Source organism: Lissotriton vulgaris, chromosome 11 (genome assembly GCF_964263255.1).
Source record: "Lissotriton vulgaris chromosome 11, aLisVul1.2, whole genome shotgun sequence".
Taxonomy (NCBI): domain Eukaryota; kingdom Metazoa; phylum Chordata; class Amphibia; order Caudata; family Salamandridae; genus Lissotriton; species Lissotriton vulgaris.
This window is the reverse complement of record NC_141699.1, coordinates 151,527,408-151,554,898: the sequence shown is the minus strand read 5'-3', so window position 1 is coordinate 151,554,898 and position 27,491 is coordinate 151,527,408. Positions and strand designations below refer to the sequence as shown.

Here is a 27,491-nt window from a genome sequence, read left to right as displayed (position 1 = left end):
CAGAGTGGAGCTTCAGAGTGCAGATTCAGAGTGGAGCTTCAGAGTGGAGCTTCAGAGTGGAGCTTCAGAGTGGAGCTTCAGAGTGGAGCTTCAGAGTGCAGAGTGGAGCTGCAGATTCAGAGTGGAGCTTCAGAGTGCAGATTCAGAGTGGAGCTTCAGAGTGCAGATTCAGAGTGGAGCTTCAGAGTGCAGCTTCAGAGTGGAGCTTCAGAGTGGAGCTTCAGAGTGGAGCTTCAGAGTGGAGCTTCAGAGTGGAGCTTCAGAGTGCAGAGTGGAGATTCAGAGTGGAGCTTCAGAGTGGAGCTTCAGAGTGGAGCTTCAGAGTGGAGCTTCAGAGTGGAGCTTCAGAGTGCAGAGTGGAGCTTCAGAGTGGAGCTTCAGAGTGGAGCTTCAGAGTGGAGCTTCAGAGTGGAGCTTCAGAGTGGAGCTTCAGAGTGCAGAGTGGAGCTGCAGATTCAGAGTGGAGCTTCAGAGTGGAGCTTCAGAGTGGAGCTTCAGAGTGGAGCTTCAGAGTGGAGCTTCAGAGTGCAGAGTGGAGCTTCAGAGTGGAGCTTCAGAGTGCAGAGTGGAGCTTCAGAGTGGAGCTTCAGAGTGCAGAGTGGAGCTTCAGAGTGCAGAGTGGAGCTTCAGAGTGCAGATTCAGAGTGGAGCTTCAGAGTGGAGCTTCAGAGTGCAGAGTGGAGCTTCAGAGTGCAGAGTGGAGCTTCAGAGTGCAGAGTGGAGCTTCAGAGTGCAGATTCAGAGTGGAGCTTCAGAGTGGAGCTTCAGAGTGGAGCTTCAGAGTGGAGCTTCAGAGTGGAGCTGCAGAGTGGAGCTGCAGCGTGGAGCTGCAGAGTGGAGCTTCAGAGTGGAGCTTCAGAGTGCAGAGTGGAGCTTCAGAGTGCAGAGTGGAGCTTCAGAGTGGAGCTTCAGAGTGCAGAGTGGAGCTTCAGAGTGGAGCTTCAGAGTGCAGCGTGGAGCTTCAGAGTGGAGCTTCAGAGTGCAGATTCAGAGTGGAGCTTCAGAGTGGAGATTCAGAGTGGAGCTTCAGAGTGCAGATTCAGAGTGCAGATTCAGAGTGGAGCTTCAGAGTGCAGATTCAGAGTGCAGATTCAGAGTGGAGCTTCAGAGTGCAGATTCAGAGTGCAGATTCAGAGTGGAGCTTCAGAGTGGAGCTTCAGAGTGGAGCTTCAGAGTGGAGCTTCAGAGTGGAGCTTCAGAGTGCAGATTCAGAGTGGAGCTTCAGAGTGCAGATTCAGAGTGGAGCTTCAGAGTGCAGATTCAGAGTGGAGCTTCAGAGTGCATAGTGGAGCTTCAGAGTGGAGCTTCAGAGTGCATAGTGGAGCTTCAGAGTAGAGCTTCAGAGTGGAGCTTCAGAGTGCAGCTTCAGAGTGGAGCTTCAGAGTGCAGAGTGGAGCTTCAGAGTGGAGCTTCAGAGTGGAGCTTCAGAGTGCAGAGTGGAGCTTCAGAGTGGAGCTTCAGAGTGGAGCTTCAGAGTGGAGCTTCAGAGTGGAGCTTCAGAATGCAGAGAGGAGCTTCAGAGTGGAGCTTCAGAGTGGAGCTTCAGAGTGGAGCTTCAGAATGGAGCTTCAGAGTGGAGCTTCAGAGTGGAGCTTCAGAGTGGAGCTTCGGAGTGCAGAGTGGAGCTTCAGAGTGGAGCTTCAGAGTGCAGAGTGGAGCTTCAGAGTGGAGCTTCAGAGTGCAGAGTGGAGCTTCAGAGTGCAGATTCAGAGTGGAGCTTCAGAGCTTCAGAGTGGAGCTTCAGAGTGGAGCTTCAGAGTGGAGCTTCAGAGTGGAGCTTCAGAGTGGAGCGTGGAGCTTCAGAGTGGAGCTTCAGAGTGGAGCGTGGAGCTTCAGAGTGGAGCTTCAGAGTGCAGAGTGGAGCTTCAGAGTGGAGCTTCAGAGTGGAGCTTCAGAGTGGAGCTTCAGAGTGCAGAGTGGAGCTTCAGAGTGGAGCTTCAGAGTGGAGCTTCAGAGTGCAGAGTGGAGCTTCAGAGTGGAGCTTCAGAGTGCAGAGTGGAGCTTCAGAGTGGAGCTTCAGAGTGGAGCTTCAGAGTGGAGCTTCAGAATGGAGCTTCAGAGTGGAGCTTCAGAGTGCAGATTCAGAGTGGAGCTTCAGAGTGCATAGTGGAGCTTCAGAGTGGAGCTTCAGAGTGCAGAGTGGAGCTTCAGAGTGGAGCTTCAGAGTGGAGCTTCAGAGTGGAGCTTCAGAGTGGAGCTTTAGAGTGGAGATTCAGAGTGGAGCTTCAGAGTGGAGCTTCAGAGTGGAGCTTCAGAGTGGAGCTTCAGAGTGGAGCTTCAGAGTGCATAGTGGAGCTTCAGAGTGGAGCTTCAGAGTGCAGAGTGGAGCTTCAGAGTGCAGATTCAGAGTGGAGCTTCAGAGCTTCAGAGTGGAGCTTCAGAGTGGAGCTTCAGAGTGGAGCTTCAGAGTGGAGCTTCAGAGTGGAGCTTCAGAGTGGAGCGTGGAGCTTCAGAGTGGAGCTTCAGAGTGGAGCTTCAGAGTGGAGCTTCAGAGTGGAGCTTCAGAGTGCAGAGTGGAGCTTCAGAGTGGAGCTTCAGAGTGGAGCTTCAGAGTGCAGATTCAGAGTGGAGCTTCAGAGTGGAGCTTCAGAGTGGAGCTTCAGAGTGGAGCTTCAGAGTGGAGCTTCAGAGTGGAGCTTCAGAGTGCAGATTCAGAGTGGAGCTTCAGAGTGGAGCTTCAGAGTGCAGAGTGGAGCTGCAGAGTGGAGCTTCAGAGTGGAGCTTCAGAGTGGAGCTTCAGAGTGGAGCTTCAGAGTGGAGCTTCAGAGTGGAGCTTCAGAGTGCAGAGTGGAGCTTCAGAGTGCAGAGTGGAGCTGCAGATTCAGAGTGGAGCTTCAGAGTGGAGCTTCAGAGTGGAGCTTCAGAGTGCAGAGTGGAGCTTCAGAGTGCAGAGTGGAGCTTCAGAGTGCAGAGTGGAGCTTCAGAATGCAGAGTGGAGCTTCAGAGTGTCAAGAGCAATGCCAATAGCTCTAACTTTAACAAAGGCAAAACCATTGCATTGTAAATGCTTGTTTTACACTACTGTTTTACTGCCGAGGTGTTTCGGTTAATTTATCACTGTCATACTGTCTGCTGGCGCGTTTTCCTCAGTGTAAAACGCGAGAAAGGAAAGAACTTGAAAAGAACTGATGCTCCGGTTGGGTTGTGTCATGGAAGTGACGTTCCGTCAGCTCCACCCAAGCAGTGCTTAATTTGTGCTGGTGCTCAGCACCGGCACTTAATTGCCAGCTCCGGGGCTTATGACTGTCTGCCACATGGTAGTGTTGTCTTTCAATTTAGGCACGAGCACAAATTCTTCTGTTTATTATTTGAATGTACAATTATTAGTATTTGCCTCCAAAGCCATTCTCGTAGCTTTGGGGGCCTGTAATAGTATGAATTGTCACACTTTTAAGAGTGTGATGATTAGTAGTGCTTCCAGGGGCAACGGATGGTGCAAGCTCTAGTGTCTTCTTGTCAGAGCCCAAGCACAAAGTTTTTTTACAAATTAAGCACTGCACCTATGTCTCTGTTGTGTTCTGGGGCAGGGATGCACTCTCGGCATAGGGCCTAGCACATGGTGACCAACAATGATACACGGACACAGGGTGACTTGCTAGTGGTATGCCCGGCGTCACCAAAACTGGCATATGTCAGGGTGGAGACTCTTTTTATTATCTTACATCACCTGCTCTGACGTACCACGCCCTTTACGTCACGGACGTGGAAACGCTAGAACACAACATTCCTCCCCAACCAAAAGAAAACAAGATGCTGTGCCCCCAAGCATTTCTTTCAGAAAAAACAATTTCAATGTCCTCAGTCCTGCTTTGAAAACTATGCAATAAACATCAACACAGGCATATAAAGGAACAGTCTTACGTGAAGTGGTCTCGGAGACGGCAGGATGGCACCGGGTTTCTTCTTAACCGCTGATGGGAGTCCCCTCGACCTGGAGTGGTGCCAGCCCCAGCCGGGGACAGCGACTCACGGGGAGTGGGCTCAGGATCGCCTACCAGGTGGTCCACGTCAGGGCTCTTCACTCCGTCCGGTTGGGAACTTTCGCCGGCGGACTGGTCCAGATCTTACCTGATGCCCCCGCGTCTCCCGGTGTTAGGGGGCTATTCAGTCCGGGGCTGTGTACCATCGGGAGCTCTTGAGCCTCTGGGGAGGTGACCGCCTCGTCTTCAGTATGATATCTTTTGAAGTGCGACACGTTGCATGCCACAGTCTCTCGGCCCCTGGTGGCAATGACCCAAGTTCCTTTCACGTTGATTACAGTCCAGGGCCTTGTTTCATAGGGCAGACTGAACTTTCCGCCGGGGGCTCGATTTTTGAGCAGTACTACATCGCCTTGGATTATCTGTGGCGCTCGGGCCCTCCTCCACTGGCTGACTTGGGCATACGCTTTCCTCCGACGGGCTTCGACTTGACATTCATTTGAGGGATTTGTGCGCCATCGGGGGTGATGGGGTATGGAGTCGGTGACCACGCGTCCCATGAGGAGGTGTCCTGGGGCAACCCCCGTGGTAGTGTGGGGTGTCTGCCAGCAGCTCCTCAAAAATGTGAAGATGGCCAACTCCAATGACTGCCCCTTGTCGTGGGCAATGCAGATAACCTTGTTCAGCGTTCGCATGAACCTTTCCGCTTCCCCGTTTCCTTGAGGCCATCTCAGTGTTATCCTGCGATGTTGGATGCCCAGCGCGGTGAGGTAACTAACCAGTTCTTGCCTCTGAAAGGGAGGACCATTATCTGTCCGTAGTTCACGCATCAGTCCGTGGGCGGCCATGATTTTCTCCAATTTGGGAATTACCTCCATGGCACTCGTGGTGGATACTATTTCTACTTCCAGATACTTGGAGTGGTTGTCTATGGCTACTAGGGTATGCCTGCCGTCCGGAAGGCTGCCAAAATCAAGGCTGACGCATTCCCAGGGAGAGTGAGGCTGGGGCTCCACGATTATCGGTGTCGCTCGGGGTCCTTCTCCCGTGACCTGACAGGCCGCGCAGGATCTCACCGTGGCTTCTACAAGGTCGTCCATTAGGGGGAACCACACTTTAGTTCGCATTCTGGATTTCGTCTTGACAATTCCTTGGTGGCCCACATGGGCCAGCTGTACTACTTGAGCTGTCATGGCGGATGGTATCACCAGCCAGTGACCGCGCAGCAAACATCCAGTGCTGTCCTCATTGAGCTCTTCTCGCACATGGTAAAGGCTGTCCATGACCTTCTGCGCCTCCGGAGTCAAAATCCTCCACTCCTCCTTGGCTTTGTGCCAGTTTCCGCTCTGAAGTGCCACCCTGGCCCTCTGTAGGCACACGTCCTTCTGGGTGGCTTCCGCAATGCTCTCTATGGACATGGGCAGGGGGCATGACCTGGCTGTGATGCATCTCACATATTCTTCAGTATCCGCTGCCTCCTCCATTTCTCCCAGGGTGGCTGCTCGAGGATGTCGGGACAGGTAGTCAGCCGGGTTTCGAGACCCCATTGGTACTCCACCTTACAGTTGTAATCTTGCAGTTGTAGCATCCATTTTTCGATGCGGGTGGAGGCTTCTTGGAAGTCCCTGAAAACAGAGCGACCAATGGCTTATGGTCTGTGGCAACCACGAAGGGCTTCCCATAAATATACAGGTGGAAGTGCCGGCACCCCCAGTGGATGGCTATCGCCTCCTTCTCAATTTGGGAATATCTTCTCTCAGTGTCTGTGAGAGACCTGCTTGCAAATGCTACTGGAGTCCAGTCTTCGTCTGCCCTTTTTCTTTGCATCAATACAGCTCCTAGCCCCACGGGTCCTGCATCTACAGCCACCTGCGTGAGCTTTCCGGAGTCGAAGAATGCCAATGTGGTGGCTTCGGAGAGAGCGTCTTTTATTTCTTGAAAAACTTTGGACTGTTCCGGGCCCCACATCCAGGGCGTGGTGTCTTTCGTGAGCTCCCTCAATGGCAGCGTTAGGTTGGCCAGGTCCCGGATGAATCGTCCACAGTAGTTGACCATGCCCAGGAAGCTCCGGACTTCCGTGACCGTGGTGGGGGCGTCTGCTTCCTTGATGTCCTTGACCGTATCCGGATCCGGATTGACACCATCGACGGAGAAGTTATACCCGAAGAACTGCAGCCTTCGTTTGAGGAATTCGCACTTTTCGCGATGCAGTGTGAGGCCCGCTTCTCGCAATCGTCGACGCACCTGAGTCAGTCGACTGGTGTGCTCCGGGATGGTCCTGGCGTGCACCATGATGTCGTCACTGACGTTGATCACACCAGGTATGTCAGCGATGAGCTCTTGTATAACATTTTGGAATACCTCGGCCGCACTGGATACTCCGAAGCTGAGACAAGGTGTGTAGAGAAGGTTGTGATGTTGCGTGACTCTTCGTCCAGCACCAGCTAATGGTAGCCTGACCGCAGGTCTAGCTTGGAGAACCAGCTGGCTCCGGCCATTTCCCCGATGAGGTCATCAATGGTGGGCGGTATATGTCGCTCCCTCTTGATCGGTGCGTTGGAGAGTCGCATGTCTATGCAAATTCGCACTGCCCCCGGTTGCTTGGGCTTTCTTGTAACTACAATGGGTGAAACCCACGGGGTAGGGCCCGACACTTTTTATATTATCTCGGCCGCCTCCAGCTTTTTGAGTTCCTCTTCCACCAGTGGCCTGAGATGAAATACAATTCGACGGTGTCTCAGGTCTACCGTCTGGACGGTCGGATCGATGTGGAGATGTACTTCCTTCCTAGTGAACTTTCCGATGCCTTTGAAGACGTCTGAAAACTCTGGTATCAGCTGCTGAATCGATTCCTGATGCACCCCAAAGGCGAAGGTGACCACTCCGAGGTCCTCTGCTGCTCGGCAACCTAGCAGCATTCCTTGCCCGTCTTCGGACAAAAACACATTGGCGGTAACGGACCTGTCACCGTGTGAGATGGATGTCTTGAATTTTCTTTGAATTCTCAGCTGGGTGTCTTGTCCATAGGCAAATACTGTGATGGCAGAGGGGCTCAATATCGGCGGTGGGTCTAGTGTCTGGTGTAGGGCAGAGGCCATGAGATTTATGGTTGCTCCTGTGTCGATGACAGCCATGACTTCCTGCGTCCCTACCCGGATGCTACACTGCGGCAGTCGCCGGGTTCTTTGAGTGGCTTTGCCAATCATGTGCACCTTGTGCATCGTCCGTTCTTCCTCCTCGTCGTCGCCCATGTCACTCTGGCTGGGATCTCCTTCCGGTACTGTGTTCACCACCTGACGTGGCCTACAGAACTTCTTGGATCTGCAGACCTTTTCAAAATGGTTATAGCGCCCGCACCCTGAGCACCTCTTCCCTTTTGCAAGGCATTCTGCTGCAGGATGTGGTGGCCCTCCGCAGTATCCGCATGTCTTCGGCAAGGTCCCCGTGGCGGCACCTGTGCCCTTCTTGGTCCATTTCGTCAGTGATCTGATGGTCACCTTGTTGACAGGCTCAGCCTTTACTGGCGCTTGGAGGGCCGCCTCCATATGGGCCGCTCGGGCCTTTGACAATTCTTTAGTGCGTCCTAGGGTTAGGATGTCTGCCAGCGGTTTGCCGGACTCTTCGAGGATCCTCTCTCTGAGCTTGGCAGAGGTGCAGCCTTGTATTATCTGACCGCGTATCTCCTCGGTGGTATCTGCAAATCCACATGTCGAGGCTAAGTTCTTTAACCAGGCGTGGTACGTGTCTAGAGACTCCTCCGGTAGTTGTCTTGCCTGACGAAATATGAAGCGCTCGTAGTCTTGGTGGCCATAGGCTCAAAGTGCGCGTTCAGTGCGTTTATTAGCGAGTGGTGATTCTTTGGCGGAACTTCCACTAGGGTTTTCGCTATGTTGTGGACATCTTTCCCTCCCAAGTGAAGGACCATGGCGCGTTTTTGATCTTTGTGCACCTTGGTGGCTCCGAAAAATATTAGTAGACGGTCTACCCAATCCTTCCACTTAGGGGACAAGGACGATGGAGAACCTTCCACAATAAAGGGCTCAATGGGGGGTATGGTGGCAATGTTCCCTGAGGTAGTGTGCAGTTCGCCTGGGAGTGACTGTGGCCCGGCGGTGTTCCCGTTATCCTCTTGGGCTAATCCTGCCCTTAGATGTGCCAATGCTTGTTGGTGATGGGGCCTTATATTTGCAGGTGTCAGCGCTTGCTGACTGCCTAGGGATCTCGTCACTTAATTCCCTTCTGGCCGCTTTTATTAGCCTTCTGGCTCGGGTTGTGACGGCAGGGGAGAATTCCTGGGTGTCTCCCAGTCTCCTTGGCAGTCTGAGGCTATCTGTGGGCCTCCCTACACGTGCTCCCACGTGGCTGTGTGCTTCTTGGCCTGGGAGATTTGTTCAGCGGCTCCCCTGGGTCAGGCGCGATATGCGGGGGCGTGTCAGGTGCCTTGGGGGCTCGTCTCTCTCCTACGCGCCTCTGCAGAGCCTCGCGCTCTTGCGGGGGTGGGGGCGCAGTTCAGGGCAACGTAGGCCTGTCCGGACCGAGCGCCTCTGATGGCTTTGCTGTGCCACTGAAGGTGCTGCGGAGTCAAGGCAGGTCGCACGGGCACAGCGGCTCACCTCTTTCTTCTGGCTGTCGACGCGGCGTCACCGTAGATCCCCCCCCTCAGTGCATGAGCTCCTCGAGCACATGTGAAGCTCACTGATGCCCTGGAGTCAATCACACACCTTTCAGCGGGGGTGTGTTTGCAGCGAGGGGCATCCCACCCTCGTCGCCAGCTGTTGTGTTCTGGGGCAAGGATGCACTCTCGGCATAGGGCCTAGCACATGGTGACCAACAATGATACACGGACACAGGGTGACTTGCTAGAGGTCTGCCCGGCGTCACCAAAACTGGCATACGTCGGGGCGGAGACCCTTTTTATTATCTTACATCACGTGCTCTGACGTACCACGCCTGTTACGTCCCGGACGTGGAAACGCTAGAACACAACAATCTCCTGGACGGACACTGACACGTGCACTGCTGTGACGTGCAAAGTACGACCGTAGGTGGAATAATAAACCTTATGGTAGGACTTCGAGTCGACGATGAAGGCCGTTAGGTTATCTTGGGATGTTTTCTAGTTAAATTCTCAGCAGGGTCAGGCAACAGGGATGAAGAATCGTCATATCTACGGTCTTTGGATTGTCTCGCCGTGGCAGAGGGGCGCTGTTGAACAGAAAAGACCGAACAGGGCACATCAGAGTAACCGGGGCTGGGGTCTTCATCTAAGCTCACTCTCTCTGGTTGCATCTGCGCACAGCGCTCGCTGGGGGGCGCTCTGGGCCGTTTTAAACTGTAAATGTAAATGTATAGGCATTTATATAGCGCACTACTTACCCGTAGGGTCCCAAGGCGTTTCGACCGCTGCGAAACCCTTCCTGGCTTCCCTGAGAGATGGTCCCTTAATGGGTATCTCCAGGGTGAGACCAGGCATCCCCGGCGGTCTGGTGGGGCCGTTAGTGAGGATGAGGCAAGCTAATGCCCAGAGTTGCCGAGTGTGATCGCTGATCAGAGTGGGCACCAAGGCGAGAGAATTATCGAGTCCGCTGACCCTGGTCCAGAAACCTGCCGCGCCGGGAATCGAACCCTGGTCCCGGGCCGTCCTCTGCTCTCGGGTCTGCCGCCTCTAACCAGTGAGCCACACTACCTCACTCACTCACACGGTGTTCCTTCGTACTACGGAAGTCATAGACTGAAGTATAAGGAAACCAAGGAGCAGATTTATGACTTCTGGCGCATCTCTGCTAATCAGCAGGGATGCGCCAGAAGCATTGTGACTAGGGTGACCAACTGGCATAGGTGCAAATTCAGGATGGTGAGGGTAAAAATTCAGGACAAAGGGTCAAAATTCAGGACAAAAATTCAGGACAGGAGGTCAAAATTCAGGACAAAACTTTGGTACAAAAGGTACGTTTTACAGACACATCAAAGTAGGTCGCGTATTTGTATATAAGTAATCCCATCTATATCCAAACATATTCATCCATTTGCAAACCTATCCATCATGTATCCTTCCATCCATCATTTCACTCATCCATCCCTCCATCCACACTTTTACTCATCCATCCTTACACCCTTTTACCCTATCCATCCGTACACTCATCCATCCACTCTGCCACCCAACCATCCACTCATCCATCAAGCCATTTACCCTTTCACCCATCCAGCCATCCTTTCACTTACTCATCCATCCACCCAGTCACGCATCCTTCCACCCATTCACTTTTTCAGTCGTCCATCCACCCTCCCTTTCTTTCTCCATTGATCTTTTCGCTTAGCCATCCTTCCTTCCATCCATCCACCCATCCTTTTACTCATCCACTCATGAATCCATCCATTGACCCTATCACTCATCCATCATTTCACTCATCCATCCACCCATTCACTCATCCATCATCCATCCTTTCACTCATCTATCCATCCTTTCACTCATCCATCCACCCTTTTACCCATTCATCTACCCTTCCACACATACATACATCTATTTACCTTTTTTCTCATCCATCCACCCATTCACTCACCGATCATCCACCCTTTCACTCATCAATTCATTCTTTCACTCATTAGCCAACTATTCACCCTTTCATTAATCCATTCACAATTCACTAATCCATCCAGCTATCCACCCATCCCTTCACTCACTAACTCGCCTCTATGTTCATATTAATTATGAGCTGAGCCTTTGGCTGCATGATTGCAGAAAGAAGAGGCCCATCAAGAATTTCACCCTTGCTTAAGTTTATAAAGCAAGGAGTGGGGTGGGAGGCGGGTTCACTATGCCCCTGCACATAGGCAATCTGAAAAAGTAGAAGGCATGAGTCAGGCATGATGCACAGTGCCATACATGCCAGGAGGTGACTGTGACATGGTGTTGTTTCCAGGGCTTTAAGCAGGATGAAAAAGGGGGGCTCTGAAAAGGGGGTGTTTGATGTAATTAAGAACGTGTCTTAAAACACCTAAGCTAAAAATCTCTGCTTAACATAGTGTACCGCCCGACTGGTATGTTACCTCGTCTGTCATTGTATCTAGATATATAATACAAATAAAGTTACACCTACAACAAGCCAGAACTATTGGCTTTGTCAATGTTTGTTAGTTGCATGAACTAAAAATGCAGCAACCTTGGCTTCGTTGAATATAATATTGAAACTGCACTTTTCTAAAATGATGAGACTGAAAGAACTCTGGCCCCTTCTTTTCAACTTGTTTCACTAGCTTCTTTGAATGTACTGGATTGTGTAGCAGCATTGGCGCGTTTGCGCATTCCTTCCAACTGCCCTAGCCCAAGGCAGGAGGAGGCCATTGCATGCAGTAAGTAACTCTCCAAACTGGCCCATTGTCATTCTGTATGTGACAATCAGCCGCAGACAGAGTGTCAATGGCCGGGTGGGCTACTTGTGCTCCGAGGAGGAGTGCGAGGCGGCCCCATCAGGGGGCTGAAGCTTCATGCAGGGAACAGTGCTGTTCCCTGCAATACCCAAAATTACGGACAAAAGGCGTCCGTAAAAAGGATCCTCGCGGACAACGGAAGTGAGGTCCAAATTACGGACGGCTCGTGAAATTTGCGGACGGTTGGTCACCCTAGTTGTGACGCATCTGCCCACCCGTGCACCACCACTGATGCGCCACATTTACAATGCTTGAAAACGGGGAAACCTGGTATCCTAGTTATTATTATTTTTTTAAACATATTTTATTGGCATTTATCATTCAGTAAAATACAGGTACATCTTCATCCAGCCAGGAAATATCCACAAATCCCAACATAGGATCCGTCCCAGTGAGTTCGTACGCCCCCCTCCCAGTCTCTGCTTATCCTATGACTGTCTATTACGTTATGCAGTGCTTGCTATACTGGATTCTCAGCAATGTTAACAACCTAACAGTACCCCCCCTCTACTACTCCCCCCCTCCCCTGTTGCTGCCGACCTCCCTGCCAAGTTAACTCTTGCTGCGTACATGGTCTGGGTCCCATTCATACTCTCCGCATCCTAATATAAGGATAGTGCCGTCTTCTACTTCGTGCAAATATCTCCGATTCTAAGATTGTGAGGAGACACTACTGCCCTGTCGAAGATAACCCGAAGGGGAGCACATAATCGAATTGCTTCCTTGACCGTAAATCGGACACAGTCCATGACGCGCGGTTTTAATAAGATCTGCCCCTTTAGTTTTCCCTAGAATCGGAGATAGTTGCACGAAGTAGGCAACGGCACTATCCTTTATTTTACTGGCAAAGGTATGTCGCACCGATGAGAGTCTCCTTTTGTGTGTGTGAATTGAGGGTCAATTATTTATAGGGATGTTGAATTTCCCTACAGAGTCAGGTTCTATTCGTGCCCGTAGGAAAGCAGATCTACTTAAACAAGCATATCGCCACAAGAAGGATTGGTGGAAGGTATGTCTGTTGTTCAAAGTAGCACCACTATATTATAGATAGAGCACTTGGTCAGGTTTTTTTCAAATCGAACTTTATTATTCACAGACAATGATGAGGATCATATTTTGATACTGAGAGAGATACATGATCTCTGAAAACAAAGTCTCAAGCAAAAATATTCACGACATTGACAGGTATGTGCTCAGGTGCCAGTGAGGGGCACGGGAAATAGAGAAGAAAAGGGTGGTGGTCTAATGAGGTATGTTTTATTTATATTGTAGATATATCTAATGTGGTGAAAGTAAGATGCCCTGATGAGAGCCTCATAGAAAACCAGTGAGGCTTGAAACGGATCACTGAAATAATATCGAGGGACAAAATATCGACTTGCCAAAATATCGTGGACAAAATATCGACAGTCAAAATATCGAGTTTGTATGTACAAACAGGTAAGTACAAAAATATCGAGTACAAAATATCGTTAACAATAATATAGATGTAAAAAATATCGACTTTATTAAAAACAGTGTTAAATTAAATTAATATTAAATTTTAATTACTAAAATATACTTAAAAATACTTAAATTAAATTATAATAATTAAATAATAAATGAAAATAATAAAAATAATTTTTTACAATCTTATTTGTTGACCCTGAACCCTAAAAATACCCCTTTACCCCAAAACCCAAAACTGACCCTGAACCCTAAAAATACCCCTTTACCCAAAAACTGAAAACTGACCCTGAACCCTAAAAATGCCCCTTTACCCAAAAATTGAAAACTGACCCTGAACCCTAAAAATACCCCTTTACCCAAGAACTGAAAACTGACCCTGAACCCTAAAAATAGCCCTTTACCCATGAACTGAAAACTGACCCTGAACCCTAAAAATACCCCTTTACCCATGAACTGAAAACTGACCCTGAACCCTAAAAATACCCCTTTACCCTAAAACTGAAAACTGACCCTGAACCCTAAAAATGCCCCTTTACCCAAAAACTGAAAACTGACCCTGAACCCCAAAAATACCCCTTTACCCTAAAACTGAAAACTGACCCTGAACCCTAAAAATGCTCCTTTACCCAAAATGTATCAATATTATTTAATTGCCAATTAATTATTAATTAACAATAACAATAAAGTAAATATATTAGCACATTAGCTGTAATTATTTTAATAATTAATATTATTTTTTCCAAATTAATTACTTAAAAATAACACAAAATTATATATATTAAAAAGTTACTCTAATTAATGTAATTAACTAATTACAATTAATTAATTACCAATTAATTACTAATACAAAATATGTTCAAAATTATATTAATTAATTAACTAATTAATATTAATTAATTATCAATTAATTATTAATTAAAAATATTAACAAACATATATTAATTAATTAATTATTATTAAATTACTTCCCACCCTATTCCCCTATAAACCCACAACCCGCTACAGAATTACATTACGCAATTATTATAAAAACAAAATTCATTTAATAAAATATTTTATAACATTAAGACACACTTTTCACACATATTATTACATAAAAATACACTATAAAATATTATATATTATTAAAAATTCGATATTTTTGCTATCTATATTTTATACAGTCGATATTACTTCACTTACCTGAAAAACGATATTTTTGTAGTCGATATTATCTCCAGTCGATATTTTGTCCAGTCTATATTTAAAACTCGATATTATGTCCAGTCGATATTTTGTCTGTACACCGCTTGAAACGCGTCGGCAGTTGCTATTAAAGTAGCAACGAGTGGATAAAGAATCAAAAAAAAGAAATAGAATTGATTCATTATTAATTCTGGATTAAATCATCAGAATGCTCAATGATATCCAATTGAGCCATCGCTTGAGTACATGTAGTGCATTGGTTTGTTTTGATATATCTATGGTTGTGTAAAGATTTGTGTAATGTATTGAAAATGTCAGTTTTGTATAGCGTTGTAATTTTTGTGTAAATTGTATATGGTATTGTGGTGTTCCATGTGAAAGATTTAAAAGTCCTTCAAGAAAAAAGAAAAAAGAGTTGTTTAAAAATAGGGTAAATAAATAACCCAATCACTGAAAGAAAATAGTGTGGTTGTTGTGAAAATAATTCATAAATGACTAGGATACCAGGTTTCCCCCCGTTTTTAAGTATATATAAGGCCCTACCTGGGTCCTGTCCATTGGGCCTAGCCCCCTTAGTTTGGCATTTATAATGCTGCACTCTGTGGAACTCAGATGGGCAGATGTGTGACGCATCTCTGGCAGAAATGCGGCGCATTGTTGGAGTTCTCCAGCAATGTTGTCGCAGCTCCAGCAAGACTCGGGGGCCCTATCTCTAACATGCTGCGTCAATCCTTACGCCTGCTTAAAGCAGGCGCAGGGTTTTGACGCAGCATGGCCCTAAAAGTGACTGAGTGAAATCTTGTAGATTTCACTCGGCCACTTTTAGGAGGCGTTCTTGCACCGGAAGGCCCCCCCCCCCCACCCCTGCGCAGGAACGCCTTCTTGTGGCGCAAGGCTTTAGAACGTGGCGCCTCTCCCAGATGCGCCATGTTGTAAGTACCCCGCACTATGGTGCTGGATTTGCACCGCCGCTGCGTCACAAAAGTGGCGCAACGCTGCATAAAAGAGGCACAGGGGGCTTGTAAATCTGCTCCCTAAACTGTAGTCGCACAAGAGACCGTCCCTGGCATTAGACTGGGTTTCAGACCAGTCAGGGGAAGTAGAGACTGTGAAGTTTGACAGTTCGAATTGAGGTTCCTCAATTGTTACGTATTTTCTGGTCAATAACAAGGGCTTCTTTCCTTCTGCTGCAAGAGGTTTATTATCTTTATGGGGCCATGTGTTTGGCCCATAAAGAAAACAAACCTTTTGCAGCAGAAGGAAAGCAGGCCAGTCCGTCAAAGTGTATGTCACACTAACCTCTTTCCCTATGGCTGGCCACCGTTTAGCATAAACGGTGACGCTGGCCAATGGGAAAGAGGGGCGGGGCTTAACGCCTGTAACTGAAACCCCCTCTAAATCATTAAATCTTGGGAGCTCCACGCCAGCGAGATCTAGAAACGCACTCCTTCCAACCATGCACATCAAAATTACCTGCAAGTCACACCACTGCGGTTAAAGTGCTTTGTTAAATCGTCAGGGGCATAAAGCGCTATATAAATTCTTGAATATAGCGCAATATACAATTAAACAGTTTAACAAAGGAGACACTGTTGAATTGGTCTTGTACAACAAGAGGTGGTTTTATAAAGGTACTTGCCAGCATCCGTTCTAAGTCATGGGTGTTAACTCGTGTTCGAAAAGCACATTGTTTGGTTTGGACGTCTTGGCACTGAAGCGTTTCTGAGGATGAAGCAAGGTCTGGAGTCCCTGCTTGAATTATTGTCTAGAGGAGTCTCAGAAGTAAGCGGAGTTTGTTACAGAGCATGAGTGCTTAGATGGAAACGGTCTGTTGTTTTGCTTTATGGCTTTGACTGCCCTAAGAGAACGGCGCAACACATGGCTTTCTGAAATAGAGACTTGTCCTAAACGTTAGGGTGACCAGATGGCTGCGTTTTACCAGGACCCCACTTTTCCATTTCTGGGCTTTGGATTTAGATATCAATGTGAGGAGCTGGATAGGTCGAAGTGACGTAATTAAAATGAACCAAGACTACAACTTCCAGAATGCACTGATATATAAAAGCAAAGTCCCGGAGTGGACAAGTGGTGTCCCGGTGACATGGAGGCATCTGGTCACTCTAAGAATTATAGTCTGTTTGTTGGGCTTGAAGGTTAAAAAGTATACCTAAAAGTTTATGCGGTATGGTACGACTAAACATAAATTCATTACGTCAAACAAGTATAGAAGAAATTGACCTCTGAGTTTATTTTGCCTAAATCCTTGACCACTTTCTGTGTATTTTGAGATTTACACACTCAACGGTAGAATTGAATTGGGTTCTTAGGAAGCCTGACGTTTTAGGGTAGCAGAATTTGGCATTGCCATCAAAGGTAAATGGATGTACAAAGGGTTGGTGGCTTTGTGTTTGGTGCCAAGATTATTCCATGTCACAGTTACAGCAGTTTCAGTCCTTAACTTTAATAAATCATGGTATTCTGAATGTTGTCGTCTTTATTCTTTGTAATTGCAACAATAAGACAACCACACCGATAATATTAATTTGGTAAAGCAAGACCTACTTCTGGAAGCAGTACTTTAAATGGGAAAGTACGCGCAGGTCCTGGGTACCTGCACTATGAAGGGAGAGTTCCAGCATTTTGCAGCAGGGGTGCAATACTTTTAATGGAAGAGTAGCAGAACTTCTCAGTAGCAAACAGGTAATCTCAGTTGTGTGTACCTGCACTTTCATATTTCTATTTCAAACACTGTCAGGAAGCATAGTCTTTTGGTGGTATGGAGCCAGGACCGAACTGGGACAGCATTTAGGCCAGGGTGCCAACATAAAAGCCCCCCTCCCCATACACAAACACCCATACACCATTAGGGAATTAGATAGTTTAAAAAAAGTTTCAACTTGTAAAACACAGCTGTATAAATGTTATGTAGGGATGGAAGACTACATGGATTTGAGCTTGCTGTAGGCAATATTTTGTTTAATATCAGGGAAAATCACTGTACAAACTGGCCCAACAGACCATAAAACAGGCCCAGGAACTGCCAAAAACCTGACCCCACACACTGACTTGTCAGACCAGCCCATCGGGTACTGCCTGATTGCATTCACTATAGGCCAGTGCGACCCTGCACGGAGCGGGTTGTCGCCTACCACATGGTGGGGTGGGCAGGGACTCTAGCGGTTTGACTGAGTCATTTGTGACACATGTGCAAGTCCACAGTTTTTGAACATCACCACTTTAATGCTGGTATTTTTGGGCCCATAATTGACATGAAACGAAAAGCTGCAAGTCCTAGCATCCAGTGTGCTGTTGCTCTCCCATTCCTCCTCCTCACAGTATATCCCCCCTTCATCACTTCAGCCTTACCTCTAGCTAATACGCTCCTCGTTCAATCTGCACCGTCCCGGTACTCCAATCTCATCTCTTCCCTCATTTTCCTACCTGCCACCCCCCTTTTTAGTCCACCTCTCCTCCAACCTTCTCCCCCATTTAACTTTCCGTATGCTCCCCACTTTTGTCCCTCTTCCCCTCTTCTCTACCCCTTCTCCCCTCGCTATTTACCCCGATATCTCCACAAACCCATTGCATCTCTCTCCTTCCCCCCACTCCTCCAGCATTGTTGTGCTACCCACTTTCTCCCCTTGGTAACCCTTTCCATTTCCCTCCATCGCGCCCAGCAAAACCATTTCCTTTCTCCAACTTCCCTTTCTCCCAACTCCCCTCACTCTGCCAGATGCCCGTTCCCTCACAGCCACCTCTCCTAGTTGACAGGACCTCTCCAACCACCTCCCCTCTATTCCTCCCAAACCTCCAACATTCCCACGACTCCACAAAGTCCTCCCCTCTCATTCTACCCCTCCGCCGTGATCCGCACCAATCTCCCCCATAATTATGTTCTTTATTCCTGTCCTTCTTGAAACGCCAACAAAGACAACTCCCCCCTCACCTCTGACACTCCAACTCCTGCTCTCAACCTCCACCTTTCCCCACCTATGAACCCTATACCCCAACTCTCCTCCTGTCCCCCCACCACTCCCTGCCTTCCACCACCAATTTCACCCCCTCCTTCTCCCATCGAGTCACCCAACCATCCGTGCTCTGCCCTACTCTCTCTGGAAAAGAAGCTAGGCTATCTTATCAAATCCATCTCCCAGCTTGTAGCTTCCATTTCACTTTTAAGCTCCAAGATTTCCTCTTTTCCATTCACCTCAACTCCTTTGGAAAACTCTCACCTTCCCACGAGATGCACCTTGCTCCCTCACTCCATTATAGCCAAACATAACCCATCATCTGCAAATATTGTTAACTCACACAAGTCCTTGAACGCCACCCTTAACCATCTCCTCTGTCAGAACCAAGAATCTACCTAAACCCCCCGAGCACCCCCGTATAAGCACAATATCCCTATCACCCGTCATTGCCCAAGTGCCCCATCACCAAAACAGTCTTGACAGAGCTGCGATGTCTGCTCCACAACTGCAGATCTGCAATTAAACACAAAAGCAACATAGACATGCTCTTCCTCATAGAGACCTGGTTCAACGATACCTCTCACTCTATGTTTGATCTCCTACTACGCACAGGCTATTCTATATTTAGGAATGTCAGAACTGACAAAGTTGGGGGAGGTGTTGCAGTCATCTTTAGAAACTCCCTTCAACTTAAGGCTTTTCCTATCAGCTCCTTCCGTATTTTTGAATGCCTATCTCTTGAGCTTCACTTACACCACCGCTCACCCCTCAGATTCCATGCCATTTACCCCCCGCCGTGTAGTGGCTCTTCCTTTATGGAGGAATTCACTGACTTCATCAGCGACCGATACTCGCAAAGTGACAATCAGATCTTCGTGGGTGACTTCAATCTCCACTGGGGCTTACCGCAAGACTCTTCTGCAAATTTGCTGGCCACCTTCCTCTCTGCAAACGATCTTATCCAACAATGCACAGAATCAACACACTCTAAGGGCTCAATCATGGACCTTGTGATTTTTAAAGCAGGCATGCTTTCTGTCGCTACCCCTATTCATGTAGACTGGTCTGACCACTTCCTCATCCCATTCTCTCTTCGCCTATCACACTCTTTAACTCTTGGCCAACCTAAGAGGGCTACCTCCTGGTTCCGTGACACTAAATATATTGACATTGGTTCCTTCTGTGAATCAGCTTTGCTATCACTTCCAAGGCTAGACCAGAACCTAGATGTTGACGAACTCACCTCCCAATGCCTCACAGTCCTTGCAGTCGAAATCAATAACGTCCTCCTCTCCAACGCAAAAAGAAAAGGCCCTCTCCCACAGCACCTTGGTTCAACAAATCCCTCTATGAAGAAAGGAAGCACCTTAGATTGCTGGAAAAAAAATTGAGGCAAGCGCCCTCCATCGATAATTTGGCCTTGCTTCGTTCAGCAAGATCCAAGTACCACAAGCACATCTTTCTTGGGAAAGAGTCGCACTTCAGAACCCTCCTTGACTCAGCCAAAAATAGACCCAAAAAACTATTCGATCTCATCAAGAATCCTAACTGCTCTCCCCCAACCTCCAAGCTGGAGGATTCTACAAAGAAAGCAGCGGATTTTGCTATATTCTTTGACGAAAAAGTGAAATCACTGGTGGATTGGGTCGTTCATCCTACCCCTCCAGAGGAGCGCAAATCCTTAGCCATTTGGCAGAACTTTGACCCCATCTCTGAAGATGCCCTCCTCATTTGCATCCGTGAAACAAAGCCCTCCAACCATTCCCTTGACCCCATCCCTAGTGCCATTGCCATTGACTCATATACCCATTCTCTTTCCTATTGGATCACTCTGGTCAACCTCTCCCTCTTTCAATTCTCCATTCCTGTCTCCTTCAAAACTGGGCAGGTCACCCCTCTGCTTAAAAAACCCACTGCAGATGCGAATGACCTCAACAACTTCCGTCCTATCACTAACCTACCCTTTCTTGCGAAGATCACAGAAAGATGTGTAGCGAAACAACTCTCTCGTCATATCATGGACAATGACCTTCTTGATAATTTTCAGTCTGGCTTCATCCAAAACTGCAGCACTGAAACAGCCCTGCTGCAAGTGATTATGACGCGCTGCGGATACTCCATTCGGGGGGGGGGTCTTGTCTTCTAATTCTCCTTTACCTTTCTGCAGCCTTTGACACTGTCAATCACAACACCCTCCTCAACACTCTCCAACAGAGAATGGGCATGGAGAGCACTGTGCTTAAATGGTTTGCTTCCTTCCTCTCTGATAGATCCCAAATGATCAAAATAGCGAACAGTCTTTCATCTCCTTTGGCGGTAGGTGAAGGTGCTCCTCAAGGCTCTATACTTACACCCACATTGTTCAATCTCTATTTAGAACCACTGGGAAATCTCCTAAGTAAATCAGGATCCACTATCATCTCTATGCAGACGACACGCAAATCTACCTCAAGGTGGCCTCCACTCACGATCTCTCCATCCTAAGCTCTACTCTCGACTCTATTCAAAATTGGATGTCAACTCATGAACGGATTCTGAATCCCTCCAAAACTGAATTCCTCCTCCTCTCCTCCTCGCTTTCTCCTCCCCCATTTCAATTATGTATGGATCAGATGAATCTACTTAACAATAAACCCATCATTGTCGACAGCGCAAAATCCTTTGGTGTCATACTCGACAAAAAACTCAATCTAATCTCCCACATCAATTCCATTGTAAAGTCTGCTCGATACCAACTGCGCCCTCTTTGGGGAATTCGTCGCTTCTTCCCGGAGCAAGACCTTAAAATCATGGTCCTCTCAGACTGGACTACTGCAATTCTCTTCTTACTGGCCTCCCCAAATCCCATCTGTCCCCCCTTAAATCTGTTTTCCACTCAGCAGCTTGTTTCATTTTTGGGGCCAAAGAAGCGACCACATCACACCCATGTTATCCACCCTCCGCTGGCTTCCCATCGAGGCAAGATCTATCTACAAGACTGCCTGTATCACCCACAAAGCCTTGCATTCCTCCTCTCCTCGCTACCTGGCGAATAAACTGAAACTCTCTGGAGGCTCTAGACCATCACGTAATGCAGAAAATGTTCTGCTTGAACCACCCATTTTCAAGAAGGAAAGATCGATGGACCAATCCTTTTCAGGCAACGCAGTGAGAATCTGGAACTCTCTTCCACCTCAGCTCCGGACCACCACCTCCTTCCAGGCCTTCAAAACTGAACTCAAAGTTCTCCTCCTTCAAAGACATTTCCAAATTTAATTCACGCCCTCTCTATTATCTGAAGGAAGACCTTCCATTATAGAAAATTCTATTCTCCATGACTGTGGAAGTGCCTTCCCAGTGTGTTCTTGTGGTTTGAGTGTCTGCCAAGTATTGCAATTGTAGGCTCATTAGACAATTGAGCCCAATGTATCCACAGGATTACTTTAACATTAGTAAACAGTTTTTCAAATGAATATATTTAATATAGTAAAATAAAGCAAAGAGAGAAGAAGCACACAGCCAAGAAGGTTATGTTTGAAGTAAATTGTATTAGAATAAATCACAAAGAAGAAATCATGGGGACAAATAATAGAACAAAACGTTGAATAAAAGTCATGAATAGCAGTATATCTACATTAACTAATCAATTCATAACATTTCATCAGCTCCATAAAAAGATGAAGAATACCAAAATCAAAGATGTATAAAGGTGTCCTTCAATGCATAAAAGCTGAGGAGTTGATGTCTATGGTCGACGTTTCGGTCTTGTTTGTTGGCATCTATAGGACCATCATCAGGACTAGTGTTTTTCGTCAAGTAAAATCCCTTAGATACACATGGTGTATAGGGCCGATCTGCAGACTGGATATTATTTCAACAGAAGGATCTGCCATAGCTCTTATAAACAATTAGAGCTGATTAAGCAATGTCGTTATGCTGGTGTCCTTATTTCCAGGTCAACAAGCGTGATATTTTTTACGAATAGTGAACGAGTCTCGGGTCAGTTTTGGTCTCGTGTAACTTAACGTTTGCTTTTGTACTTTGTTCACTTGTAGGTATCTATACTGTTCCTATTGTGAAGCGCTCCGACACCTTCGGGTAAAGTCAGCGCTATATAAAAACGCATACATGTAAATGTCCTTTCAGATGTAGGTTAGCCATGCTTGTTTTACAATACGATTAGGTTACAAGGGCACTAGGTTAGAGCCCCTCAAAGTTTCTCGTGCTTTACAGAAGTTTCAAGATCTTCTTACAGTTTCTCATTGCTCAAATGAGTGTAAAATTTGATATTTATATGTTTCCCTCATCTTTATTTTGTTTACGAGAAAGTGCCACTCATAGTTGTTGAAATGTCGCTCATAATGACACTAAAATTATGAAAATGTCACATATAGCAATCTGAAACCTTGGCAGCTATGCTTTACGTGTGCTGAAATGCAGGACTCTTTAAACCCCGGAGTGGGCTGTGGCACGCTCAGCTCAGCTGACCCACCGAGAGGTGCAGATGGGAAACAGCCGCGGTTTAATGAAAGCCAGATTTCAGACCCCTCCGACGCCCCGTAGCCGCCCCTCTTCTCAACCAATCACAGCCCGGGGCGAAATACCATTCGGCTGCTTCAGTCTGAACTTTAGCTCGTTCAACTCGAAAACACGCACCAAAAATTGAGGAAATTTGTTTTAACTTACCTGCTTTGCATTGCCGACCCAGAGTGTCACAGAGTGGAAGCTGAGAAATCTCCCCCTTTCGTGCTAAAAAAGAAATAAGCAGAAACACCAGGTTTACCTCAATGCCAAACGTTGTCCTGGAAGCCGATGAAATATTAGCAAGCAGACTTCAAAGGATGGGGTGGTTAAGTTAAGTACCATATTTAATGACGTGTATTCCAAGGCAGTTTTGATCATTAAAATGTGGGGTATAGTTAGGCTGGTGAGCGCACTGGTCGGATTACGTTTTATCAGCGCTCTGAAGTCACTCCCTGACTGCAAGAGCTCTTTTCAAAAAGATTAGGCATAATCACGTCGAAATGTGAACGTATATTTTCATTTCAATTGTACTTTTCCAAAATAATGTCTCTATTTTCAACAGGTAAACGTTTAGGTTTAGGAAATACTCAAAGTGGCAGCATTTTAAATACATTCAGCAGTTTTCTATTCTTAAAGTAAAGGTGGGTGATACGAGGGTTCTTCGTTTGGTGGCAGTGCTAGAGTTTAAAACGGCATAATTTCAATAAATGTTTTTACTGAAATAAAAAAAAAGCACAAACCAGCCACATCTCCACGTTGTTACTTGGCAAAAGGCTCAATTGAGCGGCTTCCTCCTCACTTGTCAGCTAAAAGACAACACCTCCCTGGGCACTTTCCAGAATAAGGGGGGGGGGTTTCAGGGTGATGATAAAAAAAAGCACATTGCATAGGCTTAACACAAGCTCTTGCAGCGCCCCAATCTTTGGGGGGGAGGGGTAGCCCTTCAAAGGACCCCTATTCAGCCCAAGGTCAGTGAATATCTGAGATATGGGAGACTAAGGGGCCACTGACTCATTTTACGCCACTGACACCGTGTCAGGTTAATTGTAGGAAATACCGAACAAGCATTTGCATACGTGGTGTGTCAAAAGAAATGTTAGGCCAGGAGTCCTTAGTTTACAACAAAAGGAAGACTTCAACGTTGGCTAGAATTAGAGGGTAGTGCTGGACTCTGGAAGCCCCCGATTCAAGATAGAACTAGGAGACGTGAGCCCTAATCCTTGCTTCCCTTCTGTAGCAAAGTGGGTGATCCTGGGCGAATCTCTTTACCCGCCTGCCAATCATCGACCGAGTAGGGAAAGCTTAAAATAAGCCAAATCATATGTTATTTTGAGCAACATGTTGACTTACTGGGAGTAAGGTTATCACACTCCCCTGCAACTTGCAGGATTCCCTCTAGAAACTATGCTTAAATCGTAAAACTGAAGCGCTTAGGGTAGATCCGGTTCTCACAGTGCGCTACACAAAATTAAATGCATCGTTTTTATTTTACAATTCCTTATTTAGATCATTGCTTCGCCTGTGAACTAGATATCTTAGTAATAAATAACCCACCTCACGAGGATACGAACATTATACTTTACATGTGCATCAGAAACTATTGTGAAACAACTTCACTCAATAACAGTGGATTTAACGTAATGCTATAATATTGAAACATTTTAATAAAAAAAAGGAACATCACGCAGACTCTTAATAATTCACAGAATAGAAAAATCTATGATGATAAAAATAATAATGTCGGTGCTAAATAGTAAAGCGCCCTACACAAAAAGGTAAGAAATCGAATGCCAATTAAAATCATAATTAACCACAGCGTAACTTACCTTTTCACCTTTATCTGTGTAGGAAGTCTAAAGAAAAAGAAAGTGCATTAGGTAAACTAAACGGTACAAATATAAAATCACTTCTCCCCAAGCCACCATTATTGCAGAATATTTTCTTTCAGTGTGAGGGGGTAAACATGGTGTGGGGCTGCATGCGGTGCACAGGAGCACACACCGGTAGGAAGCTAACGTGAAGAGATGCTTACCATGGTTGTACAGCGAGCGCAGTGGAACTCCTAGAAGCTTGCAGGGGGATATGTTCCAGGGAGCAGCGGTAAGCTCCGCCCACCGTTTTATTATTGCGCAATCCCATGCGCGGTAAAAGCGGTCTGTTATTCTGTTCAACGCATCTTCCTCCTCCTCAAAGGTTAATTAAATACAGTAACTCGCTTTGGACTCTGGGGGCGGTCTAGGAGGTGGTAGCACAGGGTTGAGCGAGCGCACAGGGGTAAACCAAAGTTAATGTTTGCAGGTAAATTATTCATAAACTCTTGAGACTATTTGCAGCGAAGGTCCACAGAGAACGGTGAAGACAGAGATTGCGATACAAATTGGAACCAGATCGCGCGATGGTCTTTGCATTCTGGGATTTGTAGTCCCGTGTTTAGCATTGGAAGATCAAGACTTCACGTCCTAGATTTTAAAAGAAAACCCCCGGATTGAAATTGCTTCTCAGGCATGGATGTAAAATCCACTCCTGGGATATTTAGCTTGTCAGTCCTCATAGTTTGACACGCTCCTCAATCATCTCCATCAGGGGCGGCGTTAGGCATGTGCAGTGCAAGCTGTGCACCTGCACAGGGCCACCAAACCCCAGGGGCCACTACGCCAATATATATCCTTAGTATAACAATCCTCTGAGGATAAATACATATTTGCACGGTGGCCCCTGACAGGGATTTGGTGGCTCCAGCTCTGTTCCACTTCCAAACACCCTGACACCCCCTTCTTCACTGGCCTCCGCGCTCCGTCCCGCCCGGACCCCCTCTTCCGGGGCCCCCTACCTAGGCTCCCTGCCCAGGGCCGCCATGAACCTAGAGCCACCCCTGTCTCCATGGAGCGAGATTCGTACAGGTTCGGACAGGTGCTTCATTTATTGTGTGAGATTCAACATATGATGAGTGAAGCTGTTTTTCAGTGAGTGATCCTATTTGCCAACTCGTCGCGTTCACCCACAGTTAGTGGAACTTCCCTGGGGCGTAGGACAAGCAACTAGTGATTCTCCCCCAATAAGTGACATTGCTCCAAGGTGTGAGATTCACCCCAAAAGAGTGAGAATGTAGACCATCGCGTGACACTCAAACTTCATAAGGCTGACACTGTTCAATGCGTGATATTCACAGCTGGCGAGTGAGAGTGAGTTTCAAGGTGGGACATTCAAACCCTGGGCGTGAGATGGCAGCCATTGAATGAGAGGCAAGGCCAGTGACCGAACCTCTGCTATCACGTGGGGATTCGCTCACCATTAGAGAGACTGCAATGTGCGTGAAACTGTCTGACACCCCAATCACTCACAAGAGATAGACTTACTCCAAAGTTTGAGGCTCACGCTTCACAAGGCATTGTGTTCAAAGTTGTGAGATTCACAACTAACTAGTGAGACTGTTTTTCATGGTGTGAGATTCAAAGCCCAGTGAGTGAAACTGTGCCCCAAGATGTATCATTCACACCCACGGAGATGGTACCTTAATGTGTGAGACTGATGCTCAGTGAGTCTCACCCACTGAATGAGACTTTGCCAACATGTCCAATGCATACACAACTAGTTCAACTGTTTTTACGTGTTTGACGCTACCACTCAGTGAGTGAAACTCTGCGCTTTAAATATGTGAGATCCACACACAATACGCGAGACTGCTCCTTGGTGGAGAAATTAAGCACCACGCGATTCTCCACCTGTAAATGAAGCTTCGGCTCAAGGTATGAGCTCCACACTCAGTGAGTGAGACAGTGCTTCAAGAAGTGCACCTTGTGCTCAAAGAGTGAGACTGGGCTTCAAGATATGAGCTCCTCCACACTTAGTAAGACAGTGCTTCAGGAAGTGAAACTTGTGCTCAAAGAGTGAGACTGGGCTTCAAGATATGAGCTCCTCCACACTCAGTGAGTGAGACAGTGCTTCAGGAAGTGAAACTTGTGCTCAAAGAGTGAGACTGGGCTTCAAGATATGAGCTCCTCCACACTTAGTAAGACAGTGCTTCAGGAAGTGAAACTTGTGCTCAAAGAGTGAGACTGGGCTTCAAGATATGAGCTCCTCCACACTCAGTGAGTGAGACAGTGCTTCAGGAAGTGAAACTTGTGCTCAAAGAGTGAGACTGGGCTTCAAGATATGAGCTCCTCCACACTCAGTGAGTGAGACAGTGCTTCAGGAAGTGCAACTTGTGCTCAAAGAGTGAGACTGGTATTCAAGATATGAGCTCCTCCACACTTAGTAAGACAGTGCTTCAAGAAGTGCAACTTGTGCTCAAAGAGTGAGACTGGGCTTCAAGATATGAGCTCCTCCACACTCAGTGAGTGAGACAGTGCTTCAGGAAGTGCAACTTGTGCTCAAAGAGTGAGACTGGTATTCAAGATATGAGCTCCTCCACACTTAGTAAGATAGTGTTTCAGGAAGTGAAACTTGTGCTCAAAGAGTGAGACTGGGCTTCAAGATTTGAGCTCCTCCACACTTAGTAAGACCGTGTTTCAGGAAGTGAAACTTGTGCTCAAAGAGTGAGACTGGGCTTCAAGATATGAGCTCCTCCACACTCAATGAGTGAGACAGTGCTTCAGGAAGTGAAACTTGTGCTCAAAGAGTGAGACTGGGCTTCAAGATATGAGCTCCTCCACACTCAGTGAGTGAGACAGTGCTTCAGGAAGTGAAACTTGTGCTCAAAGAGTGAGACTGGGCTTCAAGATATGAGCTCCTCCACACTTAGTAAGACAGTGCTTCAAGAAGTGCAACTTGTGCTCAAAGAGTGAGACTGGGCTTCAAGATATGAGCTCCTCCACACTCAGTGAGTGAGACAGTGCTTCAGGAAGTGAAACTTGTGCTCAAAGAGTGAGACTGGGCTTCAAGATATGAGCTCCTCCACACTCAGTGAGTGAGACAGTGCTTCAGGAAGTGAAACTTGTGCTCAAAGAGTGAGACTGGGCTTCAAGATATGAGCTCCTCCACACTTAGTAAGACAGTGCTTCAAGAAGTGCAACTTGTGCTCAAAGAGTGAGACTGG

At 47.1% G+C, this 27,491-nt stretch overlaps 1 protein-coding gene across 1 annotated transcript in view; it reads right to left on the bottom strand.

Annotated features, from left to right (window-relative positions):
* Positions 1 to 24,645, bottom strand: part of HPD (4-hydroxyphenylpyruvate dioxygenase) — a 157,509-nt gene extending 132,864 nt beyond the window's left edge. Inside the window, exons 1-3 of the mRNA XM_086942984.1 lie at positions 24,489 to 24,645; positions 24,283 to 24,309; positions 22,619 to 22,681 (exon numbers count right to left, since the gene is read on the bottom strand). Of these exons, the coding sequence (XP_086799110.1) occupies positions 22,619 to 22,681; positions 24,283 to 24,309; positions 24,489 to 24,491 (93 nt within the window). The 5' untranslated portion in view covers positions 24,492 to 24,645. The remainder of the gene's footprint in view (positions 1 to 22,618; positions 22,682 to 24,282; positions 24,310 to 24,488) is intronic.
* Between the last annotated feature and the right edge of the window lie 2,846 nt (positions 24,646 to 27,491).